The 21454-nt window shown below is 40.4% G+C and overlaps 1 protein-coding gene across 1 annotated transcript in view; it reads right to left on the bottom strand.

The window, feature by feature from the left end:
• Positions 1–21454, bottom strand: part of LOC126188750 (peptide transporter family 1-like) — a 269810-nt gene that overhangs the window by 227722 nt on the left and 20634 nt on the right. The window contains exon 3 of the mRNA XM_049930360.1: positions 4780–4921. Within this exon, the coding sequence (XP_049786317.1) occupies positions 4780–4921 (142 nt within the window). The remainder of the gene's footprint in view (positions 1–4779; positions 4922–21454) is intronic.

Below are 21454 nucleotides of genomic sequence, written 5' to 3' on the forward strand. Positions count from 1 at the left end.
TTTTCTTTGTAAATGAACATTTGAAAACAGAGTTAAGCATTTCAGCTTTTGGTCTGCTAACCTCAATTTCAGTTCCTGTCTCATTCACTATGGACTGGACACTAACTTTGGTGCCACCAAGAGCCTTTACAAACCACCAGAATTTCTTTCGGTTCCATGAAAATTCATTTGAATATATTCTGTTGAAGTAGCCACTGTTGACAGACAAATGTATTTCATTCATCATCTCTCTATCTACAGCCTTACACTTTGTTTTAGACCTATTATGCAGTAGTGACTGTTTCTTTGGGACTTTCTTTACAGTGACTGTATACCATGGAGGTTCCCTCCCAGTATGAACTGTTCTACTATGTACATACCTATCTAGTGCATGGTCAACTATTCCTGTAAACTTGAGCCAGAGTTCCTCTACACGTTCCTGCCCTGTGCTGAAAGTTTCAAGTTCCTCACTGGCATGGGACATTACTGTCTTTTTTATCTAGTTTACTGAAAACATATATCTCTCTCCTTGTTTTAGTTGTCCTTTGCACTTTGATACTTATTGTTGGCATGACCAAGTCACAGTCACTGATACCAGCTCCAATGTGGACATCCTCAAAGAGGTAAGGTCTATTTGTTGCCATTAGAACCAATATATTTCCACCATGAGCAGGGTTCCTAACTATCTGTTCTAGGTAGTTTTCTGAGAAGGCATTTAGTATTGTTTGACAGGATGTCTTAATCATGCCCACCACTAAAAAAACTGCAATTTTCCCAATTAAGTTTTGGATGATTAAAGTCTCCACTGATGATTACAGTATGATTGGGAAACTTCCATACAAATGAACTGAAGTTTTCTCTAAAGTTTTTGGTGAGATCAAGAGATGAGTCTGGAAGGCAATAGAAGGTTCCAATTATTATTTAATATCAACCCTGAAACTGAGTCTTGCACAAACAATCTTACAAGAAACTTTCTAGCAGATTAAAACTGTATGCCAGACCAAGACTCAACTCGGGACCTTTGCCTTTCACGGGCATGTGCTCCACCACTGAGCTACCCAAGTACAAGTCCCGAGTTTGAGTCTCGGTCCAACATACAGTTTTAATCTGCCAGGAAGTTTCATACCAGCACACATTCCGCTGTAGAGTGAAAATTTCATTCTAGAATCTCACAAGTAGCTTAAATTTCTAGCTCGGTGGATTTGAGTTTCTCGTCTACTGTGCAAATACACCACCTCCATTTCCCATTTGCCTATCCTTTTGATAAACAGTTGAATTTTCCCCAAAAATCTCACTGCTATCAACTTCAGGTCTCAACCTGGGATATCAATACAATTCTGCAACAGAGTATGTGGAAGACTAAGCAATGGAACTTGATCATCTTCTAGCAGCAGTGTACCACGGGCTGCTGGAGGAACAAAGTGTTCCTCGTGACTGGAAAAAAGTGACAGTGCCTTACATTCCTGTTTTCAAGAAGAGTCAGCTAACAGACACACAGAACTACAAGCCTACGAGGAATTGCTCATTCAAGCTTTATATATATATCTAAAAACAAAGATGATTTGACTTACCAAACGAAAGTGCTGGCACGTCGATACACACACAAACAAACACAAACATACACACAAAATTCTAGCTTTCGCAACCAACGGTTGCCTCGTCAGGAAAGAGGGAAGGAGAGGGAAAGACGAAAGGATTTGGGTTTTAAGGGAGAGGGTAAGGAGTCATTCCAATCCCGGGAGCGGAAAGACTTACCTCAGGGGGAAAAAGGACGGGTATACACTCGCACACACACACATATCCATCCACACATATACAGGCACAAGCAGGCCTCTGTATATGTCTGCTTGTGTCTGTATATGTGTGGATGGATATGTGTGTGTGTGTGTGTGCGAGTGTATACCCGTCCTTTTTCCCGCTAAGGTAAGTCATTCCGCTCCCGGGATTGGAATGACTCCTTACCCTCTCCCTTAAAACCCAAATCCTTTCGTCTTTCCCTCTCCTTCCCTCTTTCCTGACGAGGCAACCATTGGTTGCGAAAGCTAGAATTTTGTGTGTCTATCGACGTGCCAGCGCTTTCGTTTGGTAAGTCACATCATCTTTGTTTATATATATATATATATATATATATACAGGGTTATTACAAATGATTGAAGCGATTTCACAGCTCTACAATAACTTTATTATTTGAGATATTTTCACAATGCTTTGCACACACATACAAAAACTCAAAAAGTTTTTTTAGGCATTCACAAATGTTCGATATGTGCCCCTTTAGTGATTCGGCAGACATCAAGCCGATAATCAAGTTCCTCTCACACTCGGCGCAGCATGTCCCCATCAATGAGTTCGAAAGCATTGTTGATACGAGCTCGCAGTTCTGGCACGTTTCTTGGTAGAGGAGGTTTAAACACTGAATCTTTCACATCACTATGTGTGAAACTTGCCCGCACGTGTTCAACCGTTTCTTCGCTCACTGTAGGCCGACCCGTTGATTTCCCCTTACAGAGGCATCCAGAAGCTTTAAACTGCGCATACCATCGCCGAATGGAGTTAGGAGTTGGTGGATCTTGGTTGAACTTCGTCCTGAAGTGTCGTTGCACTGTTATGACTGACTGATGTGAGTGCATTTCAAGCACGACATACGCTTTCTTCGCTACTGTCACCATTTTGTCTCACTGTGCTCTCGAGCGCTCTGGCGGCAGAAACCTGAAGTGCGGCTTCAGTCGAACAAAACTTTATGAGTTTTTCTACATATCTGTAGTGTCTCGTGACCATATGTTAATGAATGGAGCTACCGTGAATTTATGAAATCGCTTCAATCATTTGTAATAGCCCTGTATATATATATATACAGCCCTGTATATATATATATATATATATATCGACCTGCCAGCGCTTTTGTTTGGTAAGTCTCATCATCTTTCTTTTTAGATATATTTTTCCCACGTGGAATTTTTCCCTCTATTATATATATATATATATATATATATATATATATATATATATATATATATATATATATATATATATATATATGCCTCAGGATCATTCTCAAAAATCCAGAACTCATCACCCGTGATCACATGATGGAAACATTCATGGTCATTGGTGGCAATCCTCTCAAGAAGATCAATGCCCATATTTCTTCGATCGTCCTTCTGCTCAGTTGTGAGATTTTGCAGCACATCATTTTGGCATAAATCTTTCACATGTGCAAAACTTTGGTCAAAATTTGATGGTGAAAATGCTTTAGTTTAACAGGTCACCCATCATTCTTATTTTTAAACATTGTTCTGATCTCAGAAGGGCACACACACATTCACCATTTCTGTCAGCCTTTGAAGTTGAAGGTCTGCCTGAATGAAATTCATCTTCAATGTCTTTTTGGCCTTCCAAAAATGATTTGTGCCAATGAAAAACTTGTGCTCTTGATAAGGAATATTCCCCATAGGCCTTTTTAAACTTTTCAAAGGTCATCTACTCACACATTCCCCAAGTTAAACACAAAACATGTCCATCCCCGGTAGCTGAGTGGTCAGCGGGACAGACTGTCAATCCTAAGGGCCCAGGTTCGATTCCCGGCTGGGTTGGAGATTTTCTCTGCTCAGGGACTGGGTGTTGTGTTGTCCTAATCATCATCATTTCATCCCCATCGATGCGCAAGTTGCTGAAGTGGCGTCAAATCGAAAGACTTGCACCAGGCAAGTGGTCTACCCGACAGGAGGCCTTCATCACATGACATTTCATTTCAACACAAAACATGGTGGTATAACATTGCTCTAAAATTTGCTGTTCCATTTTTGTAAAGCACAACAAAAACACAACCTCACTGCTGGCACTCTCAAAAATCATGTGATAACTGTATGGAGCTGACACTCAGACTGAGCATCTGAAAGGAATGAACACAGCTATCTACACAAGTAGAACACCACAGCATTGCGAGATCACTCACACTTTTCTCACACAACTTGTACATATCTGACTTTAGTCATCTATTTTACAGTTTTGAAATACATTTTCTGCTTGCACATTACAACATTTATGGAGACCAAAAATCTCCTCTGTATGAAACAACATGAGTTCCCAAAGCAACAAGTGTGTGAAAGCCAGGTCACTCTGCTTGATCAGCTTGTTATGTCAGGAGGAGAGAAATAAATTGTCTAATGGCTATACGAGTTCAGGCACCACAGACACTTCACTTCAACATGACCAGTAGGAAACGCAACAAACTGCTACAGGACAACTCTGCAACTCGGCTGATGTCCCTAGAAGAGACAAACAGTGTGTAGACTTCAGAAAGCCAATACCATGCTTCGGCTCCATAAAGGACTTAGTTATTTCCCTACTCACATTCAAGTGCACACTGATCCTGTCCTTATCACAATATTTTATATTAAATATATTCATTTCCTGCCCATGAGTAAAGCAACCTTAAGGCAATCTTAATGGTAGAACACCACACAGTATAATAAAAAAAGTATATGATATCTGCTTCTTACTGTTTTAGGCTTTCTCAATTTGTCCATTAAGTTTTATCCCCAATACTAGAAAGTAACAGTACCACATCTTAAAGAATGAAACAGCCTCCCTTCCATACCCTTCCTGCCTTCCTGCTCCTCAATTAAGGAAGCATTAATCCATACTTAAAGAATCAATAATTCGTTTCAAACACACTGACAGTTAACTACAACTGAGGTCTACTGAGACCTTTATTGGTATAATATTGGTTTTTCCAATCATTTATATTACATATTTCATCAGTATAATGCATTAATTAGGAAACAGCACCATACATACTTGTATCTTCCCAAGAAACTGTCTGCTAAAATGGCTCCAACCAATGGAACTACGTAGCATAGCATTATGAATACATGATATATAACTGTGGAAGTATTTTCATCAAATAGTAAGTTATTCCTCAGATACAGCGACAATATTGCTGAAAACAACAACTTATGTCAATAAATAAGCAGTAGTCTTTGGCTTATTAATTTTAATGCATACAATGTGCAGTATAAAACAAAGTGTGATAATTAAGACATAATGATATGATAAAGAATTAGAAAAGATATGGCTTTAGGAAGTAAATGAACTAATTCAAAACATCATAAAGTAGTAGGATCTCAGAGCCTTAAAGTGTACAATCCTACATTGGAGAGAGTAATCTCATCTTGCCATACATTTTCTTTATTGGCTTAAACAATAATTATCTTATGTATGACAAAATAAGGTAACTGGATAGATAAAAAAATCTGCTCACTAAGTTGGGGCAGAACACACACATAAAAAATTGTAATTAGGCAAGCTTTCAGAGACAGTGTCTGCTTCTTCAAGCAGAAGTGTTGAAGGGGAATGAAAAGGGGTGAAGCAAAGAACTGGAGAGGTCTAGAAAAAGGGATACATTTCAGGAAAGTCACCCAGAACTCCGGCTGAGGGGAGACTTATCGGATAGGATAGGAAGGAAAGACTGATTGTTGGGGACTGCACCGGATGAGATTTGAAAACTCGAGAGCTTAAAGGTGGAAGACAGGGCAATATGCAAAACAGAGATTACTCCTTAAACATCGTGCGTAAGTTAATAAGAGTGAAAATTAAGTGCATTGAACATAACAGAAGAGGGAGGTGAGCGGTGAAAAATAGACAGGTCAGAAAATGAAAGATATAGAAAACTAAAATGGAGTGAAGAAAGGAGTACCATAGTTAGTTTCTGTGAAAAAATGCTGATGTGGAAGAAATTAGTGTAACTTGAGGCTTGGTGGGTGGCCACAACCAATGATATGTTGTAACACTAGTTCCCACTTGTGGAGTTCTGATAAACTGGTGTTTGGGGGAAGAATGCAGATGGCGCGTGTGAAGAAACAGGCACCGAGTTCACGACTGTCATGTTGCAGAGTATGCTCTGCAACAGGATATTGCACGTTGCCAGTAAACAGTCTCTGTCTATGCTCTTTCATCCTAACTGATAATGTGGTGGTAGTCATGTCAATGTAAGAGGCTTGCCAGTGTTCACACAACAGTTGGTATATGACGTGTTGTTTCACACATCTCTCTTCGATATTGTATGTTTTGCCAACTACAGGGCTGGTATAGGTGGTAGTAGGAGGGTGCACATGGCACGTCTTTCAGCAGGGATGGTCACAGGGGTAGGATAGAGATGGGTACAGAAGGTGCACATGGACTGACAAGAAAATTGTGGGGATTTGGAGGGTGACAAAAAGCTATTCTAGGTGTGGTTGGCAAAATCACTAGAATAGCTTTTTGTCACTCTCTCAATCTCTGCAAAATTCTTGCCAGACACTATGCACCTTCTGAACCTATCTCCCTACCCTATGACTTCCATCCCTGTGACCACCCCCACAGCAAGACTTGCCCTATGCACCCTCCTACCACCATCTACAGCAGCCCTGTAACGTATATACAGGGTGCAGCATGGGAACTTCCTTACTTTAAAACATCAGAAATCAGAAAGTGTGAGAGACATCAATTTAATTCTTTTTATCTTTACAAAGAGTAACATCTAAACTATTGTTCCATTCAGTTTTAAAAATTATATCTTGAAGGTGGCCTCCATTTTGCTCAATGCATTTGGAGCGTCGAAATCGGAAGTTTGGGTCCACTTTTTCCTTCATGTCTCTATCAATGTTGGCAGTAGCAACAAAAATATTGTTCTGTAGTTCAGCCCGAATTTGTGTACAATTGGTATACAAGGATTTGAGATAGCCCCATAATAAAAAGTCGCATGGGGCTAAATCTGGCAAGTGTGCTGGCCACTGGAGACCGCCCTTCAAAGAAATAAGATGATCGGGGAAGTATTTGCGCAACATGGTCATCGATGTTCACGCTGTGTAAGCTTTGGCGCCATCTTGTTGGAACCAGACATCACACACACCCATTTCTTCAAGTTCTGGAAGAAAAAACTGTTTAATCATCTGAACATAACACTCAGAAGTAACAGTCACTGCCTTATCGTTCTCTTAAAAAAAAAACATGGGCCAATAATGTCAGCTTTAGATAGTGCACACCAAACAGTCGCACGTTCTCTATGCAAGAGCTGCTCATGAAGTTCTCAGAGGTTCATGCAACTCCATTACTGCATATTTTGTTTATTCACACAACCAGACAAATGAAAATGTGCTTCGTCACTGAAGAACACTAAGGCATCATGAAGCAGCTCATCGACCAAGGCTTCACACACATTTTTTTGTGAAACAAAATCATTTGGATGAAGTGTGTGCACCACTGACAGTTTATACGAATGAAATTTCAACTATTCATGAAGAATTCGTCTCGCAGCTGCATGTTTGTGTGCAGATCGCTTAGGGGAATTCAAAATTGATATCCTTGCCCTCTTAATATTTTCAGTCATTCTGGCGGTTCTTGAAGGTCCTGGTTTATTTTTCTGTACACTTCCAGTATCCATAAAGGTGTCTGCCCACATAACAGCTAATTGCTCATCAGGAACACGACCTGCAGGCATGATGTTGAACTGTTTCAACAAAAAATGCACAGTCCTCTCTTGCCCACTGCATGATCGCTACTAAACTAACCTCAAAAAAAAAAAAAAAAAAAAAAAAAAAGGCTTGCACTTTTGATTGCACTGAAACCCACGCAACAATGAGTAACAGCAGCTGTGTGCCGCGTGTTTCAAATAAGGAAGTTACCGCACCGCACCCTGTACTATCAAAGGGAGAGCCACCAGCAAAATGACATGTCATATACCAACTGTTATGTAAATACTGTTCAGCCTTTCACATCGGCATGACTACCACCAAATTATCAGTTAGGATGAAAGGGCATAGGCAGAGGGTGTATACTGGCAACAGACAATCTCCTCCAGAGTGAGATTTTCACTTTGCAGTGGAGTGTGCGCGGATGTGAAACTTCCTGGCAGATTAAAATTGTGTGCCAGACCGAGACTCGAACTCGGGACCTTTGCCTTTCACAGGCAAGTTCTCTACCATCTGAGCTAATGACTCACGACCCATCCTCACAGCCCCAATTCTGCCAGTACCTCATCTCCTACCTTCTAAACTTCACAGAAGCTCTGTAAAACTTGCAGAATTAGCTTTCTTAGAAGTTTGGAAGGTAGGAGATGAGGTACTGGCGAAATTGAGGCTGTGAGGATGGCTCATGAGTCAAGCTTGGGTAGCTCAGATGGCAGAGCACTTGTTTGTAAAATACAAGGGTCCTGAGTTCAAGGCTCGGTCCAGCACAGTGTTTTAATCTGCCAGGAAGTTTCACATCAGCGCACACTCCGCTGCAGAGTGCAAATCTCATTCTGGAAACATCGACCAGGCTATGGCTAAACCATGTCTCCGCAATATTCTTTCTTCCAGGAGTGCTAGTTCTGCAAGTTTTGCGGAAGAGCTTCTGTGAAGTTTAGAAGGTAGGAGATGAGGTACTGGTGGAATTGTGGATGAGAGGATGGGTCATGAGTCGTGCTTGGGTAACTCAGATGGTAGAGCACTTGCCAATCTGTCAGTAAGTTTCACACAATATTCTGTTGCAGAGCATGCTCTACAACATGACAGTCATGACCCCAGTGCCTGTTTCACCACACACACACACACACACACACACACACACACACACACACACACCTTGATTCTCCCCCCAAAACACAACTCAGAACTCCACAATTGAGAACTAGCGATACAACATGTCATTGGTTCTCACCACCCACATAGCCTCAATTTACATTAATTTCTTCTGCCTCAGCATTTATCCCCAGTGGCTACTCCTTTCTTCATGCCATTTTAGTTTTGTACATCTTCCATTTTCTGATTCATTTATTTTTCACCCTCCCCTCCCCCCCCCCCCCCCACCACCACCCACCCCTCCTCTGTTCCGTGCACTGTGCTTAGCTTTTCACTCTATTAACTTGTGCACGATGTTTAAGCAGTAATCTCTTTCTTGCATATTACCTTGTCATCCACATTTCAAGCTCTCAGGTTTTCAAATCTCATCTGGTGTAGTCCCCAACAATCAGTCTTTCCTTCTCATACTGTCAGTAAGTCTCCCCTCACCCGTGGTTCTATGTGACTTTCCCGAAATCTTCCTCTTTTCCTAAACCTCTCCAGTCCTTTTCCTTCACCCCTTTTCCTTCTCCTTCAACACTTCTAGCTGAAGAAGGAGCCAATGGCTCTGAAAGCTTGCCTAATTATAACCTTTTATGTGTGTATTCTGCCGTCACTTGGTGAGTAGATTTTTTTATCTATCCAATTAAATTATTTTGTCAAAAATTGATTGTTCTCATTGTTAAATTATCATATGTGTGCTCTTCAGTACAGTGCATATCAACACTGTCATCACACTTATTACCACTAAGTCTAAATAAGGCTTGTTTGATGCTCTCCATGGTGTCTGGTAGACTGACACTAGGAGAACGATAATCTTAAGAACAGTTCCTCGTTGGCAGATAAGTTAGATATATATACATACAGTTCCACTCTTTTAAGGAAGCAATGCTGTATTGCATTTTTTATTAATATACCATGCATGTACTCTCATATATCATGCACATCATTAAGACAGCACACATTTTTGTACAGAAGCATGCAACTATTTACAAGAACATCATTGCCATCAGGTGGTGATAATAAGCCCAGAACGCCACATGCAGGCTTTACAAATTTTATGCATATCTGTGGGTGACAGCCTTCTTGACCCACTTATCTGTGTCACACTACTGGGATAGTTCGTTTTACAGCTCACCTCCCCTGCCCACCCCATCCCTCCTAACTCAGGATTCACTTGACAACACAATGAGATACCAGTAGTATTAACAGTACCAGTCATTGTCTTTTTTGATAATTTGTGACATAATTCTGCTGGCTTCTTTACATAAATTTACATTCAGTTCATTGTTTCAGTGGGAAGGCTTTTTGTTATCTAAATTATCACATAACAGAAGTTGGTTCTTATGTAACATAATGGACACTTTCAACTACAACATAAAATTACTTGAAATTGTCCATCTCTTAACATAGCAGTCATGTTCATTATATTTCCTCTGTCAGTTCTCATTGTGGAATTCAAGTTTTGGTTTTTGATTTCGTTTTCAGAAATTATGTGTAACATTACTAACATTTACTGTAAGTCAGGACCCTTCCTTATTCAGGCAGAAATCATACGGTTCATGTGAAATCCAAGAACTAATCCCAGCAACCCTGATAAAAAAACAACATCCAACTTATTCTTTTTAAACTTTATTTAAAAAGCCTTTATAAGATGCTGAGTACCTCAGTTGAAACACAAGCTCAAAAAACCTCCATTCAAGTAACTAGTTTCAACTACAAAGTGACATTTTAATTAGTATTGATTAATTGAAATGGAAATAACTTTAAAGGTATGTTATCTAGACAAAATCTGAGATCAAATTTGCACTTTCCTAACTAAACAAAATCATTGGACACATGCAAGACCAACATACTGTTACATTTTATTTTTGAATTTTATAGTGGTTTTTTTTTCGTATGTTTTTAGCCCCTCTATCCATATTCAATCACTGTATTATACAGACAGTTTGAATGTGAAGAGAACGACTATCTATGAGGGACTGCGATTCTTAGTTTCATGAACTTAATCTTTCCAAAAATTGTCTTCCAGTTTATTCGAAACTTTATAAAATATAATTTGATTTAAAAGATTTCTTGTAATTATGGTATCTGGCTTGGTTAACAATATAATAAGAAGCTATGATTACAAAAGAAGCTGCCTTAAATGATGGTGGACAGAGTGTCTACAGTATCCACAATGAACTGACAATGATTTCCTGGCAGTAAGTGTGACACTTCAGATGACCCTACATTTTAGTCTGAGTAATAGTATGGTGGCAACACTGATGAAATATTGGAGTGCCTCATATACCTGTTATTGCTTATTAAGCATGCTGAAAATAAAGGAACATTCCTTAAAGTTTTATTTGTTATTTAAACCACAATATCACTGCAGCTGGCAAATGAAGCTGTTGACTTCCAATACTAGAAGCAACAAGATAAGTAAATCTGTGAGAAATGTGGCTTGTATCTACTGATGAGGACTTTATTATATGCCAAAAAGTAAACATGGATGGATCTCAATCTTACTAGCCCAATGGAGCACTATGTTTGTAATCTATTGTCCACACACCATATCAGGTGCTTCTTCATCAATTTTTTCAGTATGAAAATCCAGTGTTAGTCTTCCATTATAATGGTAAATATCTTCACTTTTGTAAAAGTGTCTGGGATTCTGAGCTGCAAAATGCCCTGATTGGAGATATTGATCTTTTACTGAGAAATGGTCTGCAGAAGAAATCACTTTTCAATCCTTCCATGATTTTTATATTACAAATAACTTTGTACTGGATGACATATGTCCCAGAAAATAAAACCATGAATTAGAAAAATAAGTCTGACGACAAGTGAGATAGCCTTCGTTTAGCACAGGGCTTCACAACATACTTGCTCGCGGAGCAAGCTGTGAGCAGCAATGCGCGAGCACGGAGCAGCGCAAGCACACTACCCCCACTACCGGACCAGAGCGGAGAGTGGAGAGAGTCACGTGGGGCACACAACAGCTGCTGCCAGTCAATGTAAATCCGCGGCCACCTGCAGGGATATCACTCACGAATTATTACTGCGACAAATGAAACAAATAAAGGAGAATGTACTCGTGCCACATAATTTTATTAGCTTAGTGTATGCCTCTACATTCGTATTAATTTGTAAACTGTTACACAATAAAAGGTGTCACTGAAGTGTGGGATTCTCGGTTATCTTGTACTTTTTGCCCTTTACAATTGCATCTATGTTCAGAGTAATTGTTCTTGTGCATTGTAGGCGCAGCGTGCAGTTTAAATTTCGATCAGATAATGCGTTTCTCAGGTGCGTCTTGTTACATTTCATTGCAGAGAACAGTTGTTCACAAACATACGTGGAACCGAACATTGATATTATTGTAGCTTCCAGTTTGTGCAAACGAGGAAATCTATCCTGAGGGAAGTGTCTGTAGAATTCCAAAATGTTTTTCTTGTTCTGAAATTTGTCTCTGTATTCTCTGTCACACTGCAGGTCAATAATTTCTGGTTGCAGCTCAGGACGAATCTCTTTAATATTCACTGAATATGTAGAAGAGAACAGGTCAAAATCACTGTCTAGTGCTGTCAGGTCTTGAAAGCATCGATCAAATTCTCCCTTAAGGGCAACTAAACTATGTGAATAATGTTCACAGTCTTTGTGAACATCTTGCATGGATGATAATTTAGGAAAATGAGCTAGATTTCCTGTTTCCAGCTGACTCACCCAAAGTGTCAATTTCATTTTAAAAGCTCGTATTTGATCTATGAAATGAGTAATTAGCAGATCTTTACCTTGTAGTGAAATGTTCAAAGCATTCAGATGGCTAGTTAAATCTGCTAAGAACGCGAGATCACATTTCCATGAAGGCTCTTTCAATTCAGGAAAACACATGTTATTTATTTCCATGACCATATTTATCTCATCTAATATGCAAAAAAATCGATTTAATAATTCGCCACGACTAAGCCAGCGGACCTTGCTGTAATAAGGCAGGCTACCATACTGGCTTTCTACATCCTCAAGAAAGCTTTTAAATTGCCTGTGATGTATCCCACGCTTCCTTATATAATTGGTTGTACGAGCAACAACACTCATCACATTTTTTAGAGTGATACTCTTTGCACATAAGTTTTGCTGGTGGATCACACAGTGAACGCGCCTTATTTCATTCGGCACGGTCAGTTTTTGCATATTCTCCTTCAACAGCGCAACGAAACCTGATTTCTTCCCTGTCATCGCTGGTGCACCATTTGTAGACACTGAAACTAAAGAATTCCATGACAGTCCTATATTTCAACACTTTCTTCAACACTACTTAAAATATCACCTCCGGTTGTAGTGTTCTTCATGGCTACTACATCGAGGAGCTCCTCCCTCACCTGAAAATCTCTATTAACACCTCTAATAAATACGGCAAGCTGTGCTGTTCCAGTGAGATCAACACTTTCATCCAGAGCTAGAGAATACGCCATAAAATCTTATATTTGCAAGCTGGCTCTGGACGTTGTCTACCATGTCCTGCATGCGACGCATAATGGTCATGTTAGATAATGGCACAATCCGAAACTGTTCAACTTGAGATGGACACAAATGTTCCGCTGCAACTGCCAAACATTATTTTATTAAATCGCCATCAGCGAAGGGGCGCAGGGATTTTGCTAAAAGCAAAGCAATTTTGTAATTCACTCTGAGAGCTGCCTCAGTTGATTTTTCTTTGTCGTCCAGATCTTCTTCGGATAGCTTTCTTTTAAGTTTAATAACTTCCTGTGCATGATCTGGTCCATCACATTTTCCACTTCCGTAGTCTTTCATGTGGTACGACATATAATGTTGCTGCAAATTAAATTTCCTAAAAGAATTCAGCGTTTTGTGACATTAAACATTTTGCAACACCATCTTTTTCTGTAAACAGATACAATTCCTCCCAATGGGGGTTGAACTTTGAAAGCATGGTTGGGGTTACACAACGGCGACATGACATGTTTCTTAACCAGCGATGTGACTGTTAGAGCTGATCGTAGTACTTTAAGCGTTACACAGTCGGCGCGATTTCAATAGGCACGCTGCGGCCCTATTCAAATGTGCGCGCGCATTTCCCCTCCCTCCCCTCCCTCCCTACTCTGCAACCGTGCACCTGCTCACGAGCACATGCCTGAGCAGACGCGAGTACTCGTGCTCAAAACCGGCCAGTTGTTAAGACCTGATTTAGCATTTGTGACGCCATTTTTCTAATATTATCATTAAGAAATGTTGTACTCAATTTCTTATACACATTCCTAGCATGTGAAACCTCATTTCAACAGACAACAGTTACCAAGGACAGTAGTGCTTCAGCTCTCACCTTGGTAGTAATCAGCAGTGCTAACACAGTATTTCATGCAAAGCAAATCTTGATTAGTTATTTAATTTATTACATGCTTCTATGTGGCAGTGCACAAGATTTTTAGTGTCAGATTCTCTGTGTTATTTCTTTACATCTAAGTGCTTATAAAAAGGCTGTGATTATGAGTACTACTCTGTTTGTGTATCATCACACCACATGAGTATCACTCTCCTCTGACTCAATGAAGCAAGTTACTGCTAGAGAACTCCCGTTGGAGAACCAGCTTTCACACTGCTTTATTATGTGGTTAATATGTAATCAAATATGAATTGGTCTTTGTGAATTCAGTAAACCTTTAGACACATTTACGTCTTTTGTAACCCCACCCCCTCCCACCCTACGTAGTGCCCCTGGATTATTTCCTATTATTTCACAAAGTTCTAAAGGTTTGGGAACCAAGGCATAAATTATATCAATAATAATTACTAAAGATAGGAAACAGGCCCTCTGCAAGAGTATTTGCTTGTTGCATATTTGAGATAAAATATTTGCAAGGATCAAAACTATTTGGGTTCAAAAGACAGCAGAACACTTCTTACAATAAGAAAAAAATTGTTTCAGTAAGGTCATTCAAGCAAACATACAGCCTTTACCATACAATAACTGATAGAAAAAGACATCAATTTAAAGACTGAAATTTACACTGTATTACATAACTATATCAGGGCCATACTCATCAGCATAACATGGCGTTCAACAGATGAAATGAAATAAGCTACAGAGTGTAATTGGATGGATAAAATATCTACTCAACAAACAGTGGCAGAGGAGAATATACATACAGATTATGTAAATGCGCAAGCTTTTGCAGCCAGTGGCTCCTTCTTCAGGCAGAAAGGTCCACTAGCTCCAAAAGCCTGCAGATTTACTTAACCTTTATATATGTTTCCTCCTGCCACCACTTGGTGAATAGAATTTTTATCTATCCAGTTACATTATACTGCATTGAAATAGGCTACAGGAAAAATTGTAATGGAACTACTTCCCAGATAACACAGTACAAGTTGAAAAAGCTTACACAAAAATATCTCCATTCCCTTAGGAAATTCCAATGAAATAACCAATCATGGTGTTAGACAAGATTGCTGTCTGTTGCCAGTCATGTTCCTTTTGTATTCAGATGGCACAGTGAAGTAATGGAAAGTGGCAGCTCCAGAAGCTATTAATACCTTACTCTTTGCTGATCTGGATATCTTTTGCTCCTCTGAAGATAATGTATAGAAATCAATGCTCCTGCTAAATAACACAGCCAAGACACACAACTCTGATATCGAAAGACTAAAGTAAAGTTATGGTCTCTATGGTAAAAGAAATTATAAGATAAAAAATATATGTAAATCACATCTGTCTAAAACAAATATCAGACTTTAATCACATAGAATGCAACATCACATATGAATGGAGAAAGTTAACCAGTGCCACGCCACACCCTCAGAAGAATATTTTTGAAAATCTATTGCACAGAGACCCATATGGAATTTTGTTACACAAAATCAGCCACAACACTCCTGTATTGCAGTGAAGTATGAACCTCAAAGGCCAATTGCAGGAGCCAAATTTAAACCACAAAAATGAAATTCTGGGAAGAAACGACTATTATGGTGTTCCAATCACAGCTGTAATGAAGACATCAGAAGGAACTAAAGATCTCCCCAATAATAGCCAGAACTGAAGACGACAGACAAAAGCAGTTCAAGTGTATAGTTCGAATAGGCAACAAATGGTTGCTAAACAAGCTATTGAATAACGACTGATTATCTGTGAGTAATGCAAATTAAAAAAGATTTTCATAAAATAATTCTGACATCTAGATATGCAAATTTACTTACTCTCATGGATCTGAAATCCAATTTGAGACACATACCAGAGGAACTGCCTACGAAATATAAGAGAATCAAGAGTTAAGTTCTTGGCATATGAGTTAATGCTATTTCACCAAAGTGGGCTGCAATGCTATACAACACCCAATTTGCTCTGCTTATCATGTCTGGGAAGCTATACATCTGGTATGGATCTGAATGGAAAGGAGAGCAGATCAGAAAGTAACCATTAGACATGGTTCTCACTTAGGTGTTATGATGTGCAATACAATACATGAGGCAACTTATGATGTGATGAAGAAGCAACCCACACTGGCGGAGTGCACAGAAAGGTAGTTGAAGTGATTTAATTGGTTCACACATGGACAACAGCTATACAACTCCAAAAAACATCTCTGTTTTATCTGTGCAACATAGAGTGCTGGTTGCTTCATGAAATAGGTTTAAAGATTTGCATGCATTCTCCAGTATGGTGTCTTTCTCATTCAATTCTAAGGAAAATATTCAGTAAAAATGATTAGCATACAACCAGGTTTGGAGTCCATGAGGTACAACAAGGAAAGCTCTGCCTCCAAAGGCTCTGCCCAATGCACATGACATTCATGCCACTTATGGTGGAGTTGTGGATCACTTTGATTCTCGACCTGAAAAACTCCTTGTGCGACATAACAGGAGTCTGATGGGATACCAAATCCCTCTCCCTTTATGACATATGTAGGGTAAAAAATGCTCCATTCTACACTGGAGATGCCAAGAAATTGGATGAGGGGTGACAAGGAACTCTGCCAGGGGTTCTGCTTGAGATCTGTCTGCTGGTTGCCTCTGCCAACTGCTGCGATGATGGAGAGAGGTACTCCACCTCTGTCAGATCTTCCTTGGCAAACAGTTCTCCTGGATGGTGGTTTGCACCAGACAAGGATGAAAATTATACGGTGGACAGCGAACAGGCAGGGAACATCATTTTGGGCTTAAAGCAAGCTCTGGTGGATCCCTCCCACCTACTCAATCATCTTCTGCATGTTTGAGTGATGGCACCCGTCACTCAGCTTGATCTGAACAGAGCTGGTCAGCATGGCATGCCAGGCGCTGCTGACCCACTGCAGCAGTATAAAGTTGTTAGCCCTTATGTCCCACCATGATGTCTTGTGTCCACCCAGGTGTCCATTCGATTACACATGCCTAGATGGAGGATCCTCACCAAAATATTGTGGCACAGTCCTTGGGTAAGGAATATGAGGCACTGGGTGCAATACGAGATCAAAGAGGCTGCAGCACTGATGGCCGTGCAGGACCTTAGCTGGCCTGCACCTGCTTATTGGAGTTGCTCAGTATGACACCAAAAATCTGGACAGTGCATCATCTCTAGATCCCACTGAAATTATTTTATTTAGTTGTAATTTGAACATCCCAACCAATGACTCATCCTCTGCATTTGATGCAGGATGGAACAGTGAGGTGGTCAGGTGCTGAATACCATTTTCGTAACAGAACACTTCAAATTCCTCTGGCACAAACTGGTGACCATTGTCTGAGACCAGCATGCGTGGCACAGCCTCAATAGCAAAAATGTCAGCTAACACCTAAATTGTAATGTGTGAAGTAATGGAAGACAACTTAGCAAAAATATGGGAAGTTAAGACAAGGTGTCTACAACTGACAGCCACATGGTCCACAAGAAAGAACCCACAAAATCCAGTGCATCTTGTCCAATGGGTGCTTCGGTACAAGCCATGGAGAAAATTTTTGTGGTGGTGCTGCCTAGTTATACGTGCACACTGAACAGGAATGCATCATGTACTCAATGGATGAATGAATTGCTGGCTAGTAGATATATCACCAAGCCAACACTCATTTGTGACATCCCCCCATTAAGAGGCACATAACATCTGCAGAATGCATAGTCACAATGATGGTGGAATCAAAATACAGCAATTCTGATCTTCTGTAGCAAGCAGTAAGACACCACCGACAATGGTGAGCCTGTAACGAAGCTTGAAATACCTATGGAGAACTCAGTCTGACCCTGTGTCTAAACAGTCCAACCATCCCTGTTGGACTGCTGTACTTACTCTGCACACATGAGTGAATCCTTGCTCACAGCTTCTGTTACTTCCTGCTCTTTCAACAGACATTTTTTTAGGTTATCCAGGAAGTTCTGTTCTAGCAAAAAACACATTGCCTCCTAACTGTCAAAGTAGACATCAGGGTCCATCAGTAACCTTAACAAAGCATGCACACTTGTGTTCTGTAAGGTGGTCTGGTAGTAAATATAATAAGAATAATTACTCAGAAACAAAGCCCAACACTGCAAACACTGTACAGTTCTGTCCAGGAGGGCAGACTGGACACCAAACAGGGCGATGAGAAACTTATGGCCAATGAGGAGGTGCAACATAGTGCCATACAAGAACACATAAAAACTTGTTTACACTGTACACATTGTGAAGTCACATTAATGTGACCAGTGTCTCTGTTTGATGTCAGTGTGCTATAATCACTCACAGATGGCACTAACAGTAAAGTGTATATAAAGCATATCAAGGGGATGCAGAAAACAGTGCAGTCATTGTAATTTATCTGACGTCCAAGAGGACATAATCATTGGATTTCACACCAAGGGTGGAAGCATCTCTGAAACAGCTAAGTTTCTAAACTGTTCACTTGACTGCTGTGGTTAAAGTTTACCATAGGTACTGTGGTGCACCACGGACCATAGATCACAGTGGTGAATGACAACTGTGGAGATGTTTACAGGTGAATAGATGTGGAACAGTTGAGCAATTGACTGCCCAGATGAACTGAGGGGCTACCAACAGGGTCTCCTGAATGACCATTCAGCATATTCCTGCATGTCGGTCTCCACAGCAGGTGTCTGGTTCATGAGCACATGCTGACTGCTATTCGTTGACAATGAAGGATGAAATTTGCACACCAATAACACAACTGGACATCCACTGAGTGGTGACAGGTGGGCTTTTCAGATGAGTCACATTTTATCCTCCATCTGACAGATGGTTGTTGGCGTGTATAGCATGAACATCTGAAAGCGAACAAGCTGTTACAACTGTCACATGGGTAAGGGGCAGAGGATGGAACATTATGGTGGAGAATGTTTTTGTGGCATTCCATGGGAGATCTCATCATTCTGGAAGCCACAATGGATCAACACAAGTACACATATATCCTTGGGACCATATCCACTCCTACCTACAATTTGTTTTTCCTCGGCACAATGGCATCTACCAGCAGAACAATGCAACATGTCATGCAGCTAACAGTGCATGTGCATGGTTTGGAGAGTGCCAGGATGAGTTTGCCATTCTACCCTGGCCACTGGGCTAACTGGATTTAAAACCAATTGAGAATTAGTGGGACCACCTCGATTGGGCTCTTCGCACCATAGATCCCCGACCAAGAAACCTAGCACAACTGGCTTGGCAATGGAGGCAGCATGGCTGCGCATCCCTGTTAGTACCTCCCAGAACACCTTTGATAATCTTCCTGCATATCTCATAGGAGTCCGCACAACAGAAGGTGGTCACATTAATGTGAGTTGTCAGTGTATGACCATCAGTGCCTCCTTGCCAATCTGGGAATAATTTCTCTAAGCTGCCAACAAGGTGTTTGAGGTAAAAGTAATAAGCTGCTCCAAGCCACTGAGATTTCTGTGGGAGAAAACTGTGCCAATGCCATATTGGCATGCTTCAGTGGTCAGAGTCAAAAGCTTACCAGAGGTGATTGTGGTCAAACAGCGGACAAAGAGGACATGTTGCTTCAGTCCTCATGATTGTAACTGAGACTGTTGCATGTTGTATTGCTTCAGTGGGAACTGCACCTTAGATTTGAGATCAGCAGTGATTTCTCATTCAAGGGGAGGCAATGCAGTCAGAAACAGAGGAAAAGCCAGTGACAGGACAGTAACGTTAATTTGGCTTTAAGAGGCAGTTATGTTCACATAATATGAGTCTCGCTCAATTACTGTATAATACAATTAACAAACTTGAGGGCAATATTAAATGTAAATCTCATGTGACTAGGGCCTCCCGTCAGGTAGACAGTTCGCTAGGTGCAAATCTTTTGATTTGACGCCCCTTCAGCGACTTGCGCGTCGATGGGGATGAAATGATGATGATTAGGAGAACACAATACACAGTCCCTGAGTGGACAAATCTCCGACCCAGCCGGGAATCAAACCTGGGCCTTAGGATTGACATTCTGTCGCGCTGACAACTCAGCTACTGGGAGCGGACTAGGGCAATATTAAATAAAGGGAAGAGAAATTTGCTGAAGGTGAGTTGGGAGATGATATTGTGAGAATAATTCATCAAAGCTCTAAAAGACTTAACTAAAAACAAAGCCATAGACAACATGTCCTCAGAAATATTGAGATCCTTCCATGACAAAACTATTCCTCCTGGTATGCAGAATATATGAAAATACCCTCAGACTTCAAGAAGACTGTAATAATTCCAATTCCAAAACAGGCAGATGTTCAAGGCTGGTTCAAGAATGTTTTTCCACACAAGTGACTTGTCATACACCATCCCCCCTCCTGTGTGATACTGCAAAGTGCCGTGGTGTAAGTTTCAACACGCACAAGCAGCACGTTTGGAGATATTTGTGTAATTTGCAATAACTGCACACTGCGTTTGCACCTATTCACTTCCGTTACAACTTTGCTCAACTGCCACTTGCTGCCACTCAGGCTGTGGTCCATACAATAGGAAAAGTATGACAAATACTTGTGAGAGGCACCAAACAGACAGAGACACTGTTTGTCATTTAAATGTGAGCAGCACAAGTGAGACCGAAAAGATGGCTTCAGTGCCCTTGTTTGAAATAAGTAGCAGCACTGTAGCATGAAAATGTGGGGCAATGGATAGAAAAGAAAACAGGAAGGTAGTCAAAATGACCTTTCTTTTCAGAGCCAGTTTGAGTACATTTTTCTACATAAGCATTTTATCATTTGCCATCCTCCCCTCAAACTTTTCCCTTGTACTATTTCAACCACATCAGTTTTCGCTACTAATTGTGTTATCCACTGATACAAATCTTGCTCATGGGTGCCACTGGTGACACTCTTTCCATCTCTGTATGGCATCCCAACAGTGCCTTGTGTCCCTTTAGTCTTAAACTGGCCCTGCAGTTGCAGAAGCTAACTATAAATTTATTAAGTCATGTTTGCAAGACACCAGCACAAATTATTTACAGAATAATGGAAAAACTGCTAAAAGCTGACCTGGAGAAAGATCAGTTTGGGTTTCCAGAGAAGTGAAGGGATGGGATCCAGGAATCAATACGGATCCTATGACTTATCTCAGAAGATAAGGTCAAGAACGGAAAATCTATAATTATAGCAATCGTAGATTTTGAGGAAGCTTTTTACAATGTTGACTGAACTACTCTTTGAAATTCTGAAGGTAAAGGAGATGAAATGCATGAAGCAAAAACTTATTTACAATTTGTAGAGAAACCAGTTTTGATTTATATGGGTTGAAGGACATGAAAGGAAAGCAGTAGTTGAGAAGGCAGTAAGACAGGGTTGTTGTAGTCTATCCCTGACAGTATTCAGTCCATACACTGAGCGAGCAGTAAAGTAAACAAAGGAGAAATTAGGAAAGGGAATTAAAGTTCAGAGAGAAAAAATTAAAACTTGGAGGTTTACCAGTGACATTGTCATTCTGTCAGACACCACAGGACTTGACACA

This window comes from Schistocerca cancellata, chromosome 5 (assembly GCF_023864275.1).
Source record: "Schistocerca cancellata isolate TAMUIC-IGC-003103 chromosome 5, iqSchCanc2.1, whole genome shotgun sequence".
Classification (NCBI taxonomy): domain Eukaryota; kingdom Metazoa; phylum Arthropoda; class Insecta; order Orthoptera; family Acrididae; genus Schistocerca; species Schistocerca cancellata.